This window comes from Nerophis lumbriciformis, linkage group LG19 (genome assembly GCF_033978685.3).
Source record: "Nerophis lumbriciformis linkage group LG19, RoL_Nlum_v2.1, whole genome shotgun sequence".
NCBI lineage: Eukaryota > Metazoa > Chordata > Actinopteri > Syngnathiformes > Syngnathidae > Nerophis > Nerophis lumbriciformis.
The window spans coordinates 16,572,715-16,589,699 of NC_084566.2; the positions used below are offsets into that span (position 1 = coordinate 16,572,715).

Consider the following 16,985-nt stretch of genomic DNA (forward strand, 5'->3'; position numbering starts at 1 on the left):
TTTTAAATGTCACTTTTGAAACGAGAACTCGACTTGCTCGATTTTACTTTGGTTGAGTGCTGCGTTTTGTGACATGAATAAATAACAAGAACCTATAAAAATGTTGCGTTCATGTGTTTCTTGTGGAGGAAAACACGATGACTCATTCACTGGCATGTGTTCCAGTCTGGGACTTTTTCGTGTCACGCTCCAACCAGGAACTTGCGTCTCGCTGTGTGACAGTGGGGACAATCAGGGTTTGGATTTGCTGTCTCTCGGGTCCCACTGGACTCCAACATGGAGCCCACCAATCTACAGGTATGGAGAAGTCTTTAGTACATGGATGGAACTTTTTTTTTCTTATATGTCTTCCTGGAAACATTCAAAATAAGTATCATCCATGGTTACTTGTTATATTTATACAAATGATCAACTAGGTTGTGTTAAAGATCAAGAAGTCCACGTTTGAATCATTATATATATAAATAAACATTGATTGATTGATTGATGATAGAATCCATGTTAACTTGTACGTTCTCACGCCTTCACTAATAACCATTGAACAAATCGCCATTCTTTCATTTAAACAAGCTGTTGGCAGCAGTGGTTTTGTTTATGCTCTGTTAATAAGGGTGAAGTTGTTTGTTTTTAAATGACTGCATAGTTTAATGTCATTGTTGTTATGGCTGCTGAACACAACACTGGTAAATATTGTGTTATTGCAAGCGTTTGTCAATTATAATCAAATGATAGGTTTTGGTCCTACATAAAGACATGCATATGTTAATGTGTATTTATTTCAAAGACAGGGCAAAAAGTTGGTGCAAACAGTGTTTGCGTACTGCAGGGCTATTTAACTGGGAACGCAGGGACCAAATCCTGACACCATACAGGCCCCTGAGTTCAGTTCCGAACTTGGGAGACAAGTTTTTTAGCAGCAAATTCCTAAAAACACAGACGTGTTCCAGTTGCAGAGAGGAACTTGGACCACGCTAAAGACATCGGCAGATCCTTGTATTGACATTTTAAAGGGGAACTAACTGCACATATACAGTACAGGCCAAAAGTTTGGACATACCTTCTCATTTTAATGTCCATCCATCCATTTTCTACCGCTTGTCCCTTTCTGGGTCGCGGGGGGTCTTTGGAGCCTATCTCAGCTGCATTTGGGCGGAAGGCGGGGTACACCCTGGACAAGTCGCCACCTCATCGCAGGGCCAACACAGATAGACAGACAACATTCACACTCACATTCACACTTGAGGGCCAATTTTTTTTAGTGTTGCCAATCAACCTATCACTAGGTGCATTTTTTGGAGGTGGGAGGAAGCCGGAGTACCCGGAGAGAACCCACGCTTTTTTGATTGATTAAAACTTTTATTAGTAGATTGCACAGTTCAGTACATATTCCGTACAATTGACCACTAAATGGTAACACCCGAATAAGTTCTTCAACTTGTTTAAGTCGGGGTCCACGTAAATCAATTCATGGTAGCAGTCACACAGTCACAGGGAGAACATGCAAACTCCACACAGAAAGATCCCGAGCCCTGTATTTAACTCAGGACCTTCGTATTGTGAGACAGACGCACTAACCCCTCTTACACCGTGCTGCCCACTCATTTTAATGTGTTTTTTTATTTTCATGACTATTTACATTGTAGATTGTCACTGAAGACATCAAAACTATGACACCTGTGAAGTGCAAACCCTTTCAGGTGACTACCTCTTGAAGCTCATCGAGGGAATGCCAAGAGTGTGCAAAACAGTAATCAGAACAAAGGGTGGCTATTTTGAAGAAACTAGAATATAAAACATGTTTTCAGTTATTTCACCTTTTTCGTTAAGTACATAACTCCACATGTGTTCATTTATAGTTTTGATGCATTCATTGACAATCTACAATGTAAATAGTCATGAAAATAAAGAAAACGCATTGAATGAGAAGGTGTGTCCAAACCTTTGGCCTGTACTGTATATGTTTTCTTTTTCAATGCATTTTAACTTGTACAAACCTTGTTTCCATATGAGTTGGGAAATTGTGTTAGATGTGAAGTGTGTGAATTACATTTATATAGCGCTTTTTCTCAAGTGACTCAAAGCCCTTTACATTGTGAAACCCAATATCTAAATTACATTTAAATCAGATGTAAATATACCCCCCGCGGCCCCGAAGGGAATAAGCGGTAGAAAATGGATGGATGGATGGATGTAAATATAAACGGAATACAATGATTTGCAAATCATTTTCAACCCATATTCAGTTGAATATGCTACAAAGACAACATATTTGATTTTCAAACTGATAAACTTTTTTTTTTTGCAAATAATCATTAACTTTAGAATTTGATGCCAGCAACACGTGACAAAGAAGTTGGGAAAGGTGGCAATAAATACTGATAAAGTTGAGGAATGCCCGTCAAACACTTATTTGGAACATCCCACAGGTGAACAGGCAAATTGGGAACAGGTGGGTGCCATGATTGGGTATAAAAGTAGATTCCATGAAATGCTCAGTCATTCACAAACACGGATGGGGCGAGGGTCACCACTTTGTCAACAAATGCGTGAGCAAATTGTTGAACAGTTTAAGAAAAACCTTTCTCAAGCAGCTATTGCAAGGAATTTAGGGATTTCACCATCTACGGTCCGTAATATCATCAAAGGGTTCAGAGAATCTGGAGAAATCACTGCACGTAAGCAGCTAAGCCTTCATGAACAACACCCAGAAACGCCGTCGGCTTCGCTGGACCTGAGCTCATCTAAGATGGACTGATACAAAGTGGAAAAGTGTTCTGTGGTCTGACGAGTCCACATTTCAAATTGTTTTTGGAAACTGTGGATGTCGTGTCTTCAGGACCAAAGAGGAAAAGAACCATCCGGATTGTTATAGGCGCAAAGTTGAAAAGCCAGCATATGTGATGGTATGGGGGTGTATTAGTGCCCAAGACATGGGTAACTTACACATCTGTGAAGGTGTCATTAATGCTGAAAGGTACATACAGCTTTTGGAGCAACATATGTTGCCATCCAAGCAATGTTACCATGGACGCCCCTGCTTATTTCAGCAAGCCAAGCCACGTGTTACATCAACGTGGCTTCATAGTAAAAGAGTGCGGGTACTAGACTGGCCTGGCTGTAGTCCAGACCTGTCTCCCATTGAAAATGTGTGGCGCATTATGAAGCCTAAAATACCACAACGGAGACCCCCGGACTGTTGAACAACTTAAGCTGTTCATCAAGCAAGAATGGGAAATATTTCCACCTTCCATCCATCCATTTTCTACCACTTATTCCCTTTGGGGTCACGGGGGCGCTGGAGCCTATCTCAGCTACAATCGGGCGGAAGGCGGGGTACACCCTGGACAAGTCGCCACCTCATCACAGAGAAATCCACCTGAGAAGCTTAAAAAATGTGTCTCCTCAGTTCCCAAACGTTTACTGAGTGTTGTTAAAAGGAAAGGCCATGTAACACAGTGGTGAACATGCCCTTTCCCAACTACTTTGGCATGTGTTGCAGCCATGAAATTCTAAGTTAATTATTATTTGCAAAAAAAAAAAAGTTTATGAGTTTGAACATCAAATATCTTGTCTTTGTAGTGCATTCAATTGAATATGGGTTGAAAATGATTTGCAAATCATTGTATTCCGTTTATATTTTCATCTAACACAATTTCCCAACTCATATGGAAAAAAAGCAGAGCAAAAGTCTGCTTACAATGGAGCCCTTGGCAGTCGCTCTATTCTACCAATAAAACACTTAAAAAACCTCCAAACACTTCCATAAAAGTGTTATATACTACAAGTAAATACAGTATGAAATGTAGTAACAGGCACATCCATGTACATGTAATATTTACGCATTTTGCTCATTTTAAGCAGACGACAGTGCATTAATTTCCCATCGAATCACACCATCCACTTTTTCTTTTGACAAATTCACTGATTACTACTCACTGCAGACATCATGAGAGCCAACAAACATAATAAACATCACTTACTATACAATATCTGCTTTCACTGGGATACCGACTGTTAGGATATTGATATATTCCCGTTTAGATGAAGAATTATTGATGATCCTCACGAAGAAAAAAGGAGCAAATACATGACGTGCATTCAAGTAAAACATTTAAAACATGTTCCTGGATGACATTTTGGCAATGTACCGTATTTTCCAGACCATAGGGCGCACCGGATTATAAGGCGCACTGCCGTTGAATGGTCTATTTTCGATCTTTTTTCATATATAAGGCGCACCAGGTTATAGCGCACATTAAAGGAGTCATATCATTATTATTTTAAATGTAAACACTTCCTTGTGGTCTACATAACATGTAATGGTGGCTCTTTGGTCAAAATGTTGCATAGATTATGTTTTACAGATCATCTTCAAACCGCTTTCTGACAGTCGCTTCCGGATGCGCCGTTTTGTGGGCAGTCTTATTTTACGTCGCTCACCTTTGGCAGCGTCTTCTCCCCGTCATCTTTGTTGTAGCGGTGTAGCGTGCAAGGACGGCTGTGGAAGAAGTGTCAAAAGATGGAGCTAACTGTTTTAATGACATTCAGACATTACTTAAATCAATAACAGAGCACCATCTCCTCATCCGGAAACAACCACAATGCCGGAAATGTGTCCCATGAAAAACCATCCGTCCGGAACTCTCTAATAACTAAAGTTCCTTGGGTGAATAATGTAAACTCACTACACCGGTACGTTTTAACGCTTTCATGGCGAGTTCACTGACAGATATAAGTAGGAACTTTACACTACTTTATATTAGAAATGCGGAGGATGAATGTCCCATAACAAGAAGATAAGAGAAAAAGAAGAAGCTTATCGACAACGTCGTCGGTACAGACTACAAAGGCGAATGCGCGCAATTTTTCAGGATTTATGCAGATCCCAAATACAGATCAGCAGGTACCAAAAGGTAAGAAAAGTTGCTTTTGCATAATATTGCAAAACAAAACGCCAGATAATATGTCTTACCTTATACACACACATAATAATACTTGTATGTTGAAGCACAGTACAATCCATCAAGCGGTGCGGCTTCATAGCTTACCAAAGTCGTACTAAAACATTTTAATAGGTTTTGAGCGCTGTGTGTAATGTGCTCTATTTTCAATGGAACATATAAAATGTTGGTGTTGATTACTAATATTGCCATCATATTGCAGTCTACACGTGTCTTTTATGCCATCTACTGGCCACACTTATCATTACACCATGTACAAAATAAAATTGCTTCAAGGTCGGTAAGCAAAACCAGAATGAATCCGTACATAAGGAGCAACGGGTTGTAAAGCGCACTGTCGTGTTTTGAGAAAAAAAAAAAAAAGATTTTTAAGTGCGCCTTATAGCCTGGAAAATACGGACTATAATTGCATTTGTGCTTAAATTTTGGGGTATTTCTTAAATTAGTTTTAAATCAAGCAAGCAAGTAATAACCTGTGATTAATCATGATTAATCCTAATTTAAAAGTGTAATTAATCTGATTTGCAAAAATATAATTGGACAGCACTATATGCAATTACAACAATTTTTATGACGATTAGCCACGTATACAGTAACTGGTCATGTCTTAAATTTTACTCCTTGCCTTTTAAACCAGCATGAGAGTTGTGTGATCTCAGTCTAATTTATTTTATTTTCTGCATGTTATGTATTAATTCTTTTGAGTTAAACGTTTCTTACACTTGACTGTCCTTAGTTTTAGCCTGCTTTTAAATGTGTTTTTTTAACTACAGTGCAGCACGTTAATTGTTTTTTAAATTGTGTTATATAAATAAAGTGGATTGGTTTGGTCCAAATAAGTTAGCTGTTTACTGTATATTAGTTAATATGCTTATAATAGATGGATTTCAATATGAGAGCCTCTAATGCAATGTTTTATCAGTTTGGTTTACTGTTCATTGCATCATATGAGGTCTTGTTTTTATCATTCTGTCATGCAAACTTGATTGTCCTGTTTCAGAAAGCTATAGCAGTGGCACAAAAGGCCGCACAGGAGGACGAGGTGGGCAACTACGAGGAGGCCATTCGCTGCTACAAACACGCCGTCAAGTACTTTTTACACATTTTACATCGTGAGTCACTACGCATGGGTGTCCATCTCTAATATTGTCTAATAAATTGTGTCTCTGTCGCACATGTGTCTCCGTCCTGGCTGCTCAACACAATATATGTCTAAGTCTAACACATCAATACATTTTTACATGTTGACAGTTAAAAATATTACAACGCTACTTTAAAAATGCAAGTTAACTTCATAAAGGTTTGATGATGGCGACAGTTTGACTCTGGAACTGAATAATTTGATTTGATTGTTTCCTATGGAAAAATTGCTTTGATATATGACCGAATCGGAGGTCAAACAGACCAAGAAAAATTGATGACATAGTTGAATTCCAATGAGTGCAATGTCCTTCCTTTCTCTTTAGGTGAGCCGCAGGGTAAAGATGGCAATCAGAAAATCAGAGAAAAATGTAAGGAGTACCTGGACCGAACAGAAGAACTACAGGAGTACCTAGCGTATAAACAGGTTGTGTAGAATTATGGTTCTTGTGCAAATGTGGACATATAAAGTCTTCTTCTGTGTGGATTTAAAAGTTAAAATATCACACAACACTGTAAAAAATATCATTTGCAAGCCAAAAACATAAGAAGCGACATAACATAAGAGTTTAGTAGCCATAGATGTAGGTAACTGGTAGTAGCAGTTTTAAAAAACAGGTCCAGTGACGTACGCTGAAGAGGGCCTACGTGGTGACGTCATCACATTCCCTGCGCGCAAGGAGACGCTTTTCAATGCGGAAGTTGCCTCCTCGAAAGAAGTCGACTACAGGAACGAAAACAAGTCACGGAACAACTCGATTTACATGTTGACGACTCAGTTTGACGTCTTCGTGTTTTTAAAAGGCAGTTTGTAAAGGTATTTTATCGTTTTTGGGGGAGAGCGGACATTCGATCAGCCCTCATGGCCGCCAACAATAATTTACAGGTAAGTGGAGGACCGACCCCGAAGCTGTTTCAACATTTGAGGACTAATACAAACACAACTGTGTCATTTCACAACTCTGACCGAATCTTAAAGTGTGTTTGGGTTAGTTACAGTTATTTAAATCAGGCAAATACTTGGGCTACTATCGAAATAAGGAACGTTACGTTAGCTGCTAATTAGCCGCCTTAGCTCGCTTAGCCGTAGCTAACTTGGACAGCAGTTTAGAAAGTGACCTTTTGACACCCTAAATATATTCAAAAAACATCTGTTTTTGTCTTACATAAAGGCCAAAGACCAATATTTTACTGTTTTACCCACCTGTGTGTTCTATTAGCATGGGCTTTTGTTGACAACGGCTAATGATACTAGACTAGTAGCATGTTGTTCGGCCGGTTGCTGCTAATGCCACCAAACAATACATAGGAACTAAAAACTGTGGTATTAACTATATGCCCTAAAAATATTTGTTTACATAGAAATACGATATTAAAGCTTTGAACCAAAGGTAGTCAATAGGAAGTGGAAAGTGCATTACATGTCAGGTGCTGAGGCACTCCTACATTGGTGTCGTCACACAGCGCTATGCATATTATAGGACACTAATAAAACAAATTGTGTTTAACTTACTTTAAAATAACATTGCTTATAACATTAGTTTGCTGTTAGTATTAGAATTGTACAACTTTAAAAGTATAATAGACCATGAACGTCTCACAGTCGCGATCAAAAGTTTACATACATTTTTAAAGAACATAATGTCATGGCTGTTTTGAGTTTCCAATACTTTCTACAACTCTTATTTTTTTGTGATGGAGTGATTGGAGCACATACTTGTTGGTCACAAAAACATTCATGAAGTTTGCTGGGTATTGTGGCCAAACAGCTAAATTTTTGTTTCATCTGACATCACATGGACAAAGATAAGACCTTCTGGAGGAAAGTTCTGTGGTCAGATGAAACAAAATTGAGCTGTTTGGTCACAATACCCAGCAATATGTTTGTAGGAGAAAAGGTGAGGCCTTTAATCCCAGGAACACCACCCTACCGTCAAGCATGGTGGTGGTAGTATTATGCTCTGGGCCTGTTTTGCTGCCAATGGATCTAGTGCTTTACCTCCAAAATCTTCAGGACAATCATCAGCCCGGAGGTTGGGTCTTGGGCGCAGTTGGGTGTTCCAACAGGAAATTGACCCCAAACACATGTCAAAAGTGGTAAAGGAATGGCTAAATCAAGCTAGAATTAAGGTTTTAGAATGGTCTTCCCAAAGTCCTGACTTAAACGTGTGGACAATGCTGAAGAAACAAGTCCACGTCAGAAAACCAACAAATTTAGCTGAACTGCACCAATTTTGTCAAGAGGAGTGGTCAAAAATTCTACCAGAAGCTTGCCAGAAGCTTGTGGATGGCTACCAAAAGTGCCTTATTGCAGTGAAACTTGCCAAGGGACATGTAACCAAATATTAACATTGCTGTATGTATACTTTTGACCCAGCAGATTTGGTCACATTTTCAGAAGCCCCACAATAAATAAATAAAAGAACCTAACTTCATGAATGTTTTTTATGACCAACTAGTATGTGCTTCAATCACTATCACAAAAAAAATAAGAGTTGTAGAAAGTATTGGAAACTCAAGACAGCCATGACATTATGTTCTTTACAAGTTCTTTACAACTTTTGATCGCGACTGTATACAGCTTTATCTCACATGTTTTTCTATGATTTGTGACTTTAGAAAGCTATCGATCTTGCCAGCAAAGCAGCTCAAGAGGATAAAGCGCAGAACTATGAGGAGGCTCTGCGAATGTACCAGGCTGCCGTACAGTACTTCCTCCATGTCGTCAAATGTAAGTCCCACAATTTCACGCTTATTTATCTCCGAAAATGAAAGTAACTTCTGAGTTGATTCCCAATACAGACGAAGCCCAAGGTGACAAGGCCAAACAAAGCATCCGAGCCAAATGTGCAGAGTATTTGGATAGGGCAGAGAAGCTGAAAGAGTATCTCAAGAAGAAGGAGAAGGCTCCTCCTGCTAAGCCTGTCAAAGAGTCTCAATCTGATGACAAAGGGTGCGTTTAAGGGCGGGGTAGTGACGTACTGCTCCTGTCTGCTCGTGCATAAAGTTCCCCAGTCTCTTTAATTCTGTTTGCGCTGTTTAGGAATGAAAGTGACGACGGTGATGACTCAGAGAAAAAGAAAATGCAGAATCAACTGTCAGGTTTGTGATTCACCTGTTCGAAGAATACCGGCATCTGAATAAGTTAGCTCATAGGGATGCAGTAACAAAAAATCCTACATTAACAAAGATAAGCATGCCCATTTTTGATCCTGTAAAAATCTGTAATATAATATATGCAACAGTTAACTACCACCTTGTATAACAATAGTGACTCAAATGACTTATAATGCTGCACTGGGTTATGATACACTGTTATTGCACTTGTATACAATCTATTACATTCCATTTAGTGGGAAATCTCATATTTTGATGCTGTGCCCAATGTTGTCCATTCTCGGGTGAGTGTATGTATTGATCACGGATGTCAGTGATGTAGTAATCTGTTTTTTTTTTCAGGTGCCATTGTTATGGAGAAACCAAACATCAAGTGGGATGATGTTGCTGGGTTAGAGGGAGCCAAGGAGGCCCTGAAAGAAGCTGTGATCCTTCCAATCAAATTCCCTCACCTATTTACAGGTACACCGTGTCGCGGAACTAAAAGTCACTACTTGGTCAATTGTTAAGATCAAATTATCGTTTTGGTTAATTGACAGGAAAGAGAACTCCATGGAGAGGGATCCTGCTCTTTGGACCTCCGGGGACAGGAAAGTCTTACTTGGCTAAAGCTGTCGCTACAGAGGCAAACAATTCAACCTTCCTGTCAGTCTCTTCGTCTGATCTCGTGTCCAAATGGTTGGGAGAGAGTGAAAAGTGAGTTCCATTTTACTAGCATATGATTTAGGCTGCTGCATACAGTACTTAAAGGGGAAGTGCACTTCCCCTTTATCATTCACAATCATTATGAAAGACAAGAAGACAAAAGTTGGGTTTTTTTAACGTTCTAACGTGAAAATCGGTTAACTGTTGGTGGTTGGCAGTGCCGCTAATGGGAGCAATCAATTCTACCTCTAAATCTCTTTAAAAATGCATTCAAAAACTGTCAACAATACTTTTACGTTCCGTAACCTGTATAATAACCAAACTGTAGTGACAGTTATTGTAAGAGCAAACCCAGAGGAACTGTTTTTCTAGCGTAGTAACACATTGGCGTGCTACGGTATCAGCCGTAAAAGCTAACTAGGGCAAGAGATATGCTCACTTCAACGTCAGCACGAAACGCGTTTGAGTTTGTAATGCACAACACAATGCAATAAGACACCAATCTGTACTGACGGAAAAAATTAACAATTATATTACAGTATCTGTAAACTATTAGCCCACCTTTTAATGTTTTGTTTGTACACTGCTAGACAGACAGCGTACGCTGTTTGTCATGACACACGCATGACGTGCTGTGTGTATCACAATAAATATAAAGTGTGACTCACTCAATGGACAGTTGTCTGTTTGGTCCAGCTTATTTGGGTAAGCACTCCATTTATGTCGAAATGGCATGGCTTCAAATTCTACATTTTGCAGCTTTGAGTCACTTTCATCTCACTCTCTAGGTATCCGTCTGCCCCTAAGTCTGACTCTTACTTCGTGCTGGCTTCCAGAAGCAGTAGTTTGTCCTACCTATATTCAGATTCAAAAAGATAAGGTTGTGAATCCTCATTTGTCCAAAAATAGTCGTCTTTGCTGTTTGTTACCGAACCTGCCATGATTAGAAGACACACACGCCTTTGTTTCCGGAAGTAGCAACACACAGTTGTTGCCAAAAGTCAGAAGTGCGCCGTAACTACCAATGACGACACGAGGTCATGTTCTGTGTATTTTTTTTTTTAAGTGACAAAAATAAGTTGATATAACTGACTTTGTCTAGCACATTGTGTGCGCTGTAATGTACAGCGCCTGTACATCACCATGCGGTAGATAATCTTCTCACAATATACGATCTCTGGTCATGCACAACATCTGCTACAACACAATGAAGTCCACGTTTACTATAAACCTCATCCAATCTGAAATGTGCTGACAACATAATGTTAACATTAAATTGTACTGACAGAACTAATGTAGGTTTCACATGAATTGAATTGATGTGAAACGCTGTCGGGAAAATACAGTTGTCATGTCAGCCAGGTTCTGCTCACAGAGATCAAGCCCACCTGCCCTAAACTTAGCCGTGCATAAGTCTTCGCAATTCGTGGGGTGGGGCGCTTTGCGCAAAGAAGCACATTAAAATGTAAATTATAGGATTTCAAGGCGCTTCATATAAAATGTTACCCTAAGCGTACTCCTGGCCACATCGTGCTCTGTCACTGATAAGAATATGGTAACAAATTTCCCATTGAGACTTCCGGTAGCTCTCGTAGGGCCCGTTGATAATACCCAGTTGCCAAACAGAAGGTTGTGGGTTTGCTCCCCGCTAATAGTTTAACATATAGTAGGGTTCATAATTTTATTTGTAATGATGTTAAAATTGTTCATTACGCTTAACTTCAGAAGCATATCAATAAAAAAGTGGACCGTTACAAAATCATGCTGATTGTCAAATATATTAGATAATATAACACGTGATAGTTCTACCTCAATTAAAACTTTTGTTATTCTGGAAATTCATTGTGTTGCTGAAGGTAATATTGTTTACACAGTGCTGAGATACCTGTGCTTTCAGCCTTTCAAAGCTCCTCTTGGACCACCAATTTTTTACCTTGGTATTTTTCAAATCCTAGTTACGGCCCTGGCTGCTATGGAATATGAAAAAAATGCGCAGAAGAATAGTTCCTGCAAGGATTAAAATGACCAAAATACAGTAAATATTGTACATTGTTATGAAAATGTCTGTTACTACATTTTATTGATATATACTTGCAGTGTGTATACAAAACATTTGATAGAGGGTTTTGAAGTTGTTTTAGAGGGCTTTGAAGGCTGTAACGGTGACTCCCATTAGCCGCATCGCCCAAGTGTTTTTTAATCTTTAAAATCCCCCCCAAAAAGACATGTTCTTTTCTCTCAAAATGATTATGAACGATGGCAAATAAACAAAACAAAAAGTGCAGTTCCCTTTTAAAGGGGTATGATCAGTTCATAAAAGCTTTGTCTGTGCCTTTCAGGTTGGTCAAGAATCTGTTCGCCCTGGCGAGAGAACACAGACCCTCCATCATCTTCATTGACGAAATCGACTCCCTGTGTGGCTCCAGAAGTGAGAACGAGAGTGAGGCGGCGCGTCGTATTAAGACAGAGTTCCTGGTGCAGATGCAAGGTATACGTGATGGCTGCAGACTGTTTTAATTGCTGCTGTTCTGCGTAAACAATTAGATCGACTGAGTCGTTACACATAGGCGAGTTACAATGACTGCGATTGGTCTGTGCATTTTTTGTGTGCATACATTTACCGTCATTACCAAACGTTGGTTAAAGCAAGACTAGCTAAAATGGACCTAAGGTTGTGCAGGTAAAATTGCAAGCATTTGTCATTAATTATCAAATGATAGGTTTTGGTCCTATTATAAAGACATTAGTGATGTAACGGTATCAAAATCTCACGGTATGATATGACATTATTAAGGCCACAGTATGACATTATTGTGGTATGTCAAAAAAAGATGCCATAGTGTGTAAAATGAAGTGGCAGGAATGTTTAGGATAAACTCACTTACTGTAGTTAAACACAAATGTAAAGCTTGAATGTTCTAATCATATTTTTTACGACAAACAAGTATTTATAAGTGGTAATGATTATGCAGTAACATCTACTGTTTCAAGCAAACATTTAAAAAGAATAACTTACCGTTGATGTCCTTAAAGTAACAACAGCGTTACAAGTGTAAAACAATCATGTTCACTTTAGTGCCTTTCAACTTTTACTTTATGAGAAGAATCAGTACAGTAGACATTTTATATCAGTTTGGAATATCCTGTTTCCAAGAAACGTTAACTAACAAGTTATTGTTTAATAATATAAAAAATATATTTTCTAGGTGACCGTTTATGAGGTGGCGACTTGTCCAGGGTGTACCCGGCCTTCCGCCCGAGTGCAGCTGTATAGGCTAGGGTAAAAAATGGGTGAATTGATTTAGGATTTATCAAGTAGCTTCTCAGTTTGCTCGTATTTCCCAGGGTGTACAGTATATGTTGGTGTTTTCCAGCTGACTCTCTCACATTGGAATCGCTCGAGACGTGCAGAACGCAGTTTCTTGCCTCCACCAAAGAGGTTGTTTTCTCCAGGATTTGTTTGATGGCACCATAACTCAAACAGTTATTATCACAACATGTTAACAATGACATCCTATCTGACCACTAAATCTCAGGGGAAGAAAAATGCTGCTGCAGCTCTATAAATAGATGCAAACTTTACAAGGTTTGCACTTAACAACCACACCTGATGTCAGAGCAGATATGCGTGTTTTATTTATATGGTACAAATGGTTTAGTTCATTATGCACATGCCTTAAAAACAATTAGGAGCAGGTTGTGTGATTTGAATTGGGTTGGGTTTTTTTGCTCAAATTGAAAAAATACAGATTTTGTGTGTTTATAAACAACATAATGGACTGCCCTTTATGGTTAAATACAATATTCATGGTAGTGTAGAGTGATGTCCCACTTACAGGTGACTATATCATTTTTGTGTGTTTTACTTCTAGGTGTTGGGAATGACAATGAAGGCGTGCTGGTGCTCGGTGCGACAAACATTCCATGGACCCTAGACTCTGCTATCAGAAGAAGGTACTGACTGTTACTCGGTGAAAGTTGCAGTGTTGTCCAGTCGTGTTTCACCTGTACTCTTTCAATTACCTCAGATTTGAGAAAAGGATCTACATTCCGCTGCCGGAAGAACATGCACGCACATTCATGTTCAAGCTCCACCTGGGTTCCACCCCCACCAGTCTCGCCGAATCCGACTTCATCACACTGGGCAAGAAAACAGATGGCTACTCGGGCGCAGATATTAGTATTATTGTGAGAGATGCGCTAATGCAGCCAGTTAGAAAGGTCCAGGCAGCCACTCACTTTAAAAAGGTACGTTGTGTTCGTCAGTTCACATCACAGCTCCAGGCTTTATGTGCTCAGGATTTATTGTCAAATTCTGGGTTCCAAGGTGAACGGGCCTTCGAGAGACGACCCCAGAATTGTTGTACATGACTTCTTGACTCCTTGTTCACCGGGAGACCCCAATGCTATTGAAATGACTTGGATGGATGTGCCTGGAGAAAAGCTTTTGGAACCTGTAGTTTGCATGGTAAGGAACTTTAACCATATTTTTAGGGGTGTAACGGTATTGTAGATATTGCGGTTTTGAAGTCTTCCCAATAATGTTGTGATACGTGACCGTATCAAATAAAAACTCGGTGTGTAGTTTTTTTCTGGCGCTTTAGCATTAGTCAGGTCTGAAAATAAACTGTATCTCCCAGAATCCTACGCGCATCGTAAGCAGGAAGTGAAGTGTTTGTAGTCGATGAAAGGAAGTGTTTTTTTTGGACATTTTCTGAAAAATGTCATCAACATCTGTCTCTAACTATTTGAGTTATATTGCCAAAAGCCTGTCTGCGTTCTGCAAAGCGCACCACTTTCGTTCTGAGCGTTTCCAAGATGACACAGCCAGCCAGTCAAGTTGCAGCGCACGGTGGGAATCACCAAAAAAATGTTCAACGCGGAAAATAGGAGTAAACTAAAAAAGTACTTGATAAATCCTCAATCCATCCATCCATTTTTCAACCGCTTGTCTCTCTCGATGTCGCGAGGGGCCTGGAGCCTCTCCAGCTGCACTCGGGCGAAAGGCATGGTACAACACCCTGGCCACTACATAAACCATCACCCAGAAAATATATTTGAAGCCTGCAAAGCTAAACATCAGTTTGTGAGGTATTTACATTATATTAAAAGTTAAATTGTTAGTTGACTTTTCTGGGAAACAGCATTTTCCAAACGGATTCAAACATGTCCACTGTCACGGACACTGCTTCTCAAAGTAACAGTTGAAAGACACCAAAGTGAACAGTATTGTTTTACACTGGGTGTTTACATTGTCACTTTAAAGACACTGAACGGTTACGTTTTTTTTAATATTTGCTTGAAACTGTAGATGTTATGACACAATTTTTTGCATTTAAAAATACATGTTTTGTAGTAATAAATATGATTAGAACATTTGAGCATTAGGTTTGTGTTCAATTACAGTAAGTGTGTTTATCCTAAACATTGCTGCCACTTAATTTTACACGCTGTAACATTTTTAAGTCCTTATTTGAGGGAGGAAATATACCACAATAATGTCGTACCGTGGCCTTAATACCGTGATAATATTGTACCGTGAGATTTTGATATTGTTACATCCGTAATATTTATGCTGATGAAATAATGTGTAATAACTCTTTTTTTCTTTGCAGTCGGACATGTTGAGGTCTTTGACCAACACCAAGCCAACTGTCAACGAACAAGATCTGGGAAAATTGACAAAATTCACAGAAGACTTTGGACAGGAAGGCTAGTTTCATCAATGCTGAACTGGGCCAAACCAAAGCAAAATAATTGCAATGTTATATTTACTGTTTGTTTTTTTGTGTGTCATCTTAACTACTCACCAGGCCTTGAGTTTTGTGTTCCTGCAACTTTTTCATACTCCTCCCCACCCACCCACTCTAATTACCACAAAACAACTTCTTTAGTTGGCGTCATAAAATTATACGGAGCTTAGAAGAATTTTGGATTTATGCACTAAAGTTGTTGATGGCAAAATACCAAGGCTACCTATAGTTATTGTCACTATACCAATACATGTCACATATGATCTATTTTGTATTAATAGCAACAAGCATTTTATATGATATACTGTATTTTGTGGAACGTATCATTCATAGGCTGGGGGAGTCAAGCAGCATGAGTATATACAATTTCTTGTAATATGTGTGCATAGTCTCAAGGTGGTAGGTATACTATAGGGATTTAAGACTTTTTTGAAAACGCTAGGTGAGAGCTACATTAGAGACTGCCACTGCTGTAGATTCCTGTCTTGTCCTCTCACAACAAATGTATTGTGTTCGTTAAAACTATTAGGAAGGGATCACCAAAGGTGCCAGACCAGCATTATTTGTAACACATTTAAGGACTCAGCAGCCCTGCTTGTCTTTTTATTACGTTCTACTGAACATATGTTTCATGTTTTTATCGACAGGAACCAATGCTGGTGATTACCCGCTAAAAAGCCTTACACAAATACAAAGTTGTGCATTTTGATGTAATAAGCTGAAGTCGGCGTGTCTATTTAGTGCATCTTCAATTAAAAATGACACCATGCATCCTGTGCCTTCTGGATAAGCTGCAATGTTTATTTTTTTAATCAATTTGCTCTCAGTGCTTTGACAAGCGCATGGTCACTACAACTAGAAAACGTCAGTTCTACTTGCACAGTTAATGTATGCTCTCAAAAGTAATGTACAACTCTTGTTCCTACAGTGTGCAAACTTTCTTTGTGTTTTGATGGGGAAATTTTCACTGTAAAGATTATTTACAATTAGCAAACTTGATTTTGTTTTTGTCTTTAAGAGGTCAACTTTGCGTGTTGTACTTCTGTGTTTTCGTTTCTGAAATGTAAATAAAAAATACATAAGTTAAAAAAATGCATGTTTTATTTGTGTTAGATGTATTGTGTTAAATTATGTTTTTTCCCCTCATTCTAGTGTTTTTTGATTTTTTATTGAATTAGTTTTTGTTTTTTATTTATTTTCAAAACCTTTATTTATAATCAACATTTACATACAATCAAATAAATAATAATTAAAAGAAGTACAGAAACAGTACAAAACAGCGCCAGGGGGTTGTAAAGTCAAAGCCAATAAAGCAACTAAAGAAGAATGCAATATATATACATATAAATATATACACACCGGTGTATAT

At 38.8% G+C, this 16,985-nt stretch overlaps 1 protein-coding gene across 2 annotated transcripts; it reads left to right on the plus strand.

Moving 5' to 3' along the window:
- The first annotated feature begins 108 nt into the window (after positions 1-108).
- vps4b (vacuolar protein sorting 4 homolog B) lies at positions 109-16,708 on the plus strand. Of its 2 annotated transcripts, XM_061979493.2 has the most exons (13): positions 109-297; positions 5,962-6,073; positions 6,428-6,528; positions 8,721-8,832; positions 8,904-9,054; positions 9,145-9,203; positions 9,561-9,680; positions 9,758-9,914; positions 12,203-12,351; positions 13,736-13,817; positions 13,892-14,111; positions 14,191-14,331; positions 15,479-16,708. In XM_061979493.2, the coding sequence occupies exons 1-13, from the start codon at positions 277-279 to the stop codon at positions 15,578-15,580; spliced, it is 1,527 nt and encodes a 508-aa protein (XP_061835477.1). In that variant the 5' UTR covers positions 109-276; the 3' UTR covers positions 15,581-16,708. The 2 variants fall into 2 exon arrangements, with proteins under 2 accessions (XP_061835477.1, XP_061835478.1); XM_061979494.2 differs by lacking the exons at positions 109-297; positions 5,962-6,073; positions 6,428-6,528 and adding an exon at positions 6,765-6,987.
- Positions 16,709-16,985: the final 277 nt, after the last annotated feature.

What these genes read in the sequence shown, in the direction of transcription:
- vps4b (XM_061979493.2), top strand. Translation starts at nt 277, where the DNA reads ATGGAGCCCACCAATCTACAG. An exon ending in CAGCCACTCACTTTAAAAAG is followed by an intron (nt 14,112 to 14,190) that starts GTACGTTGTGTT and finishes CTGGGTTCCAAG; the next exon opens with GTGAACGGGCCTTCGAGAGA. An exon ending in TGGAACCTGTAGTTTGCATG is followed by an intron (nt 14,332 to 15,478) that starts GTAAGGAACTTT and finishes TTTTCTTTGCAG; the next exon opens with TCGGACATGTTGAGGTCTTT.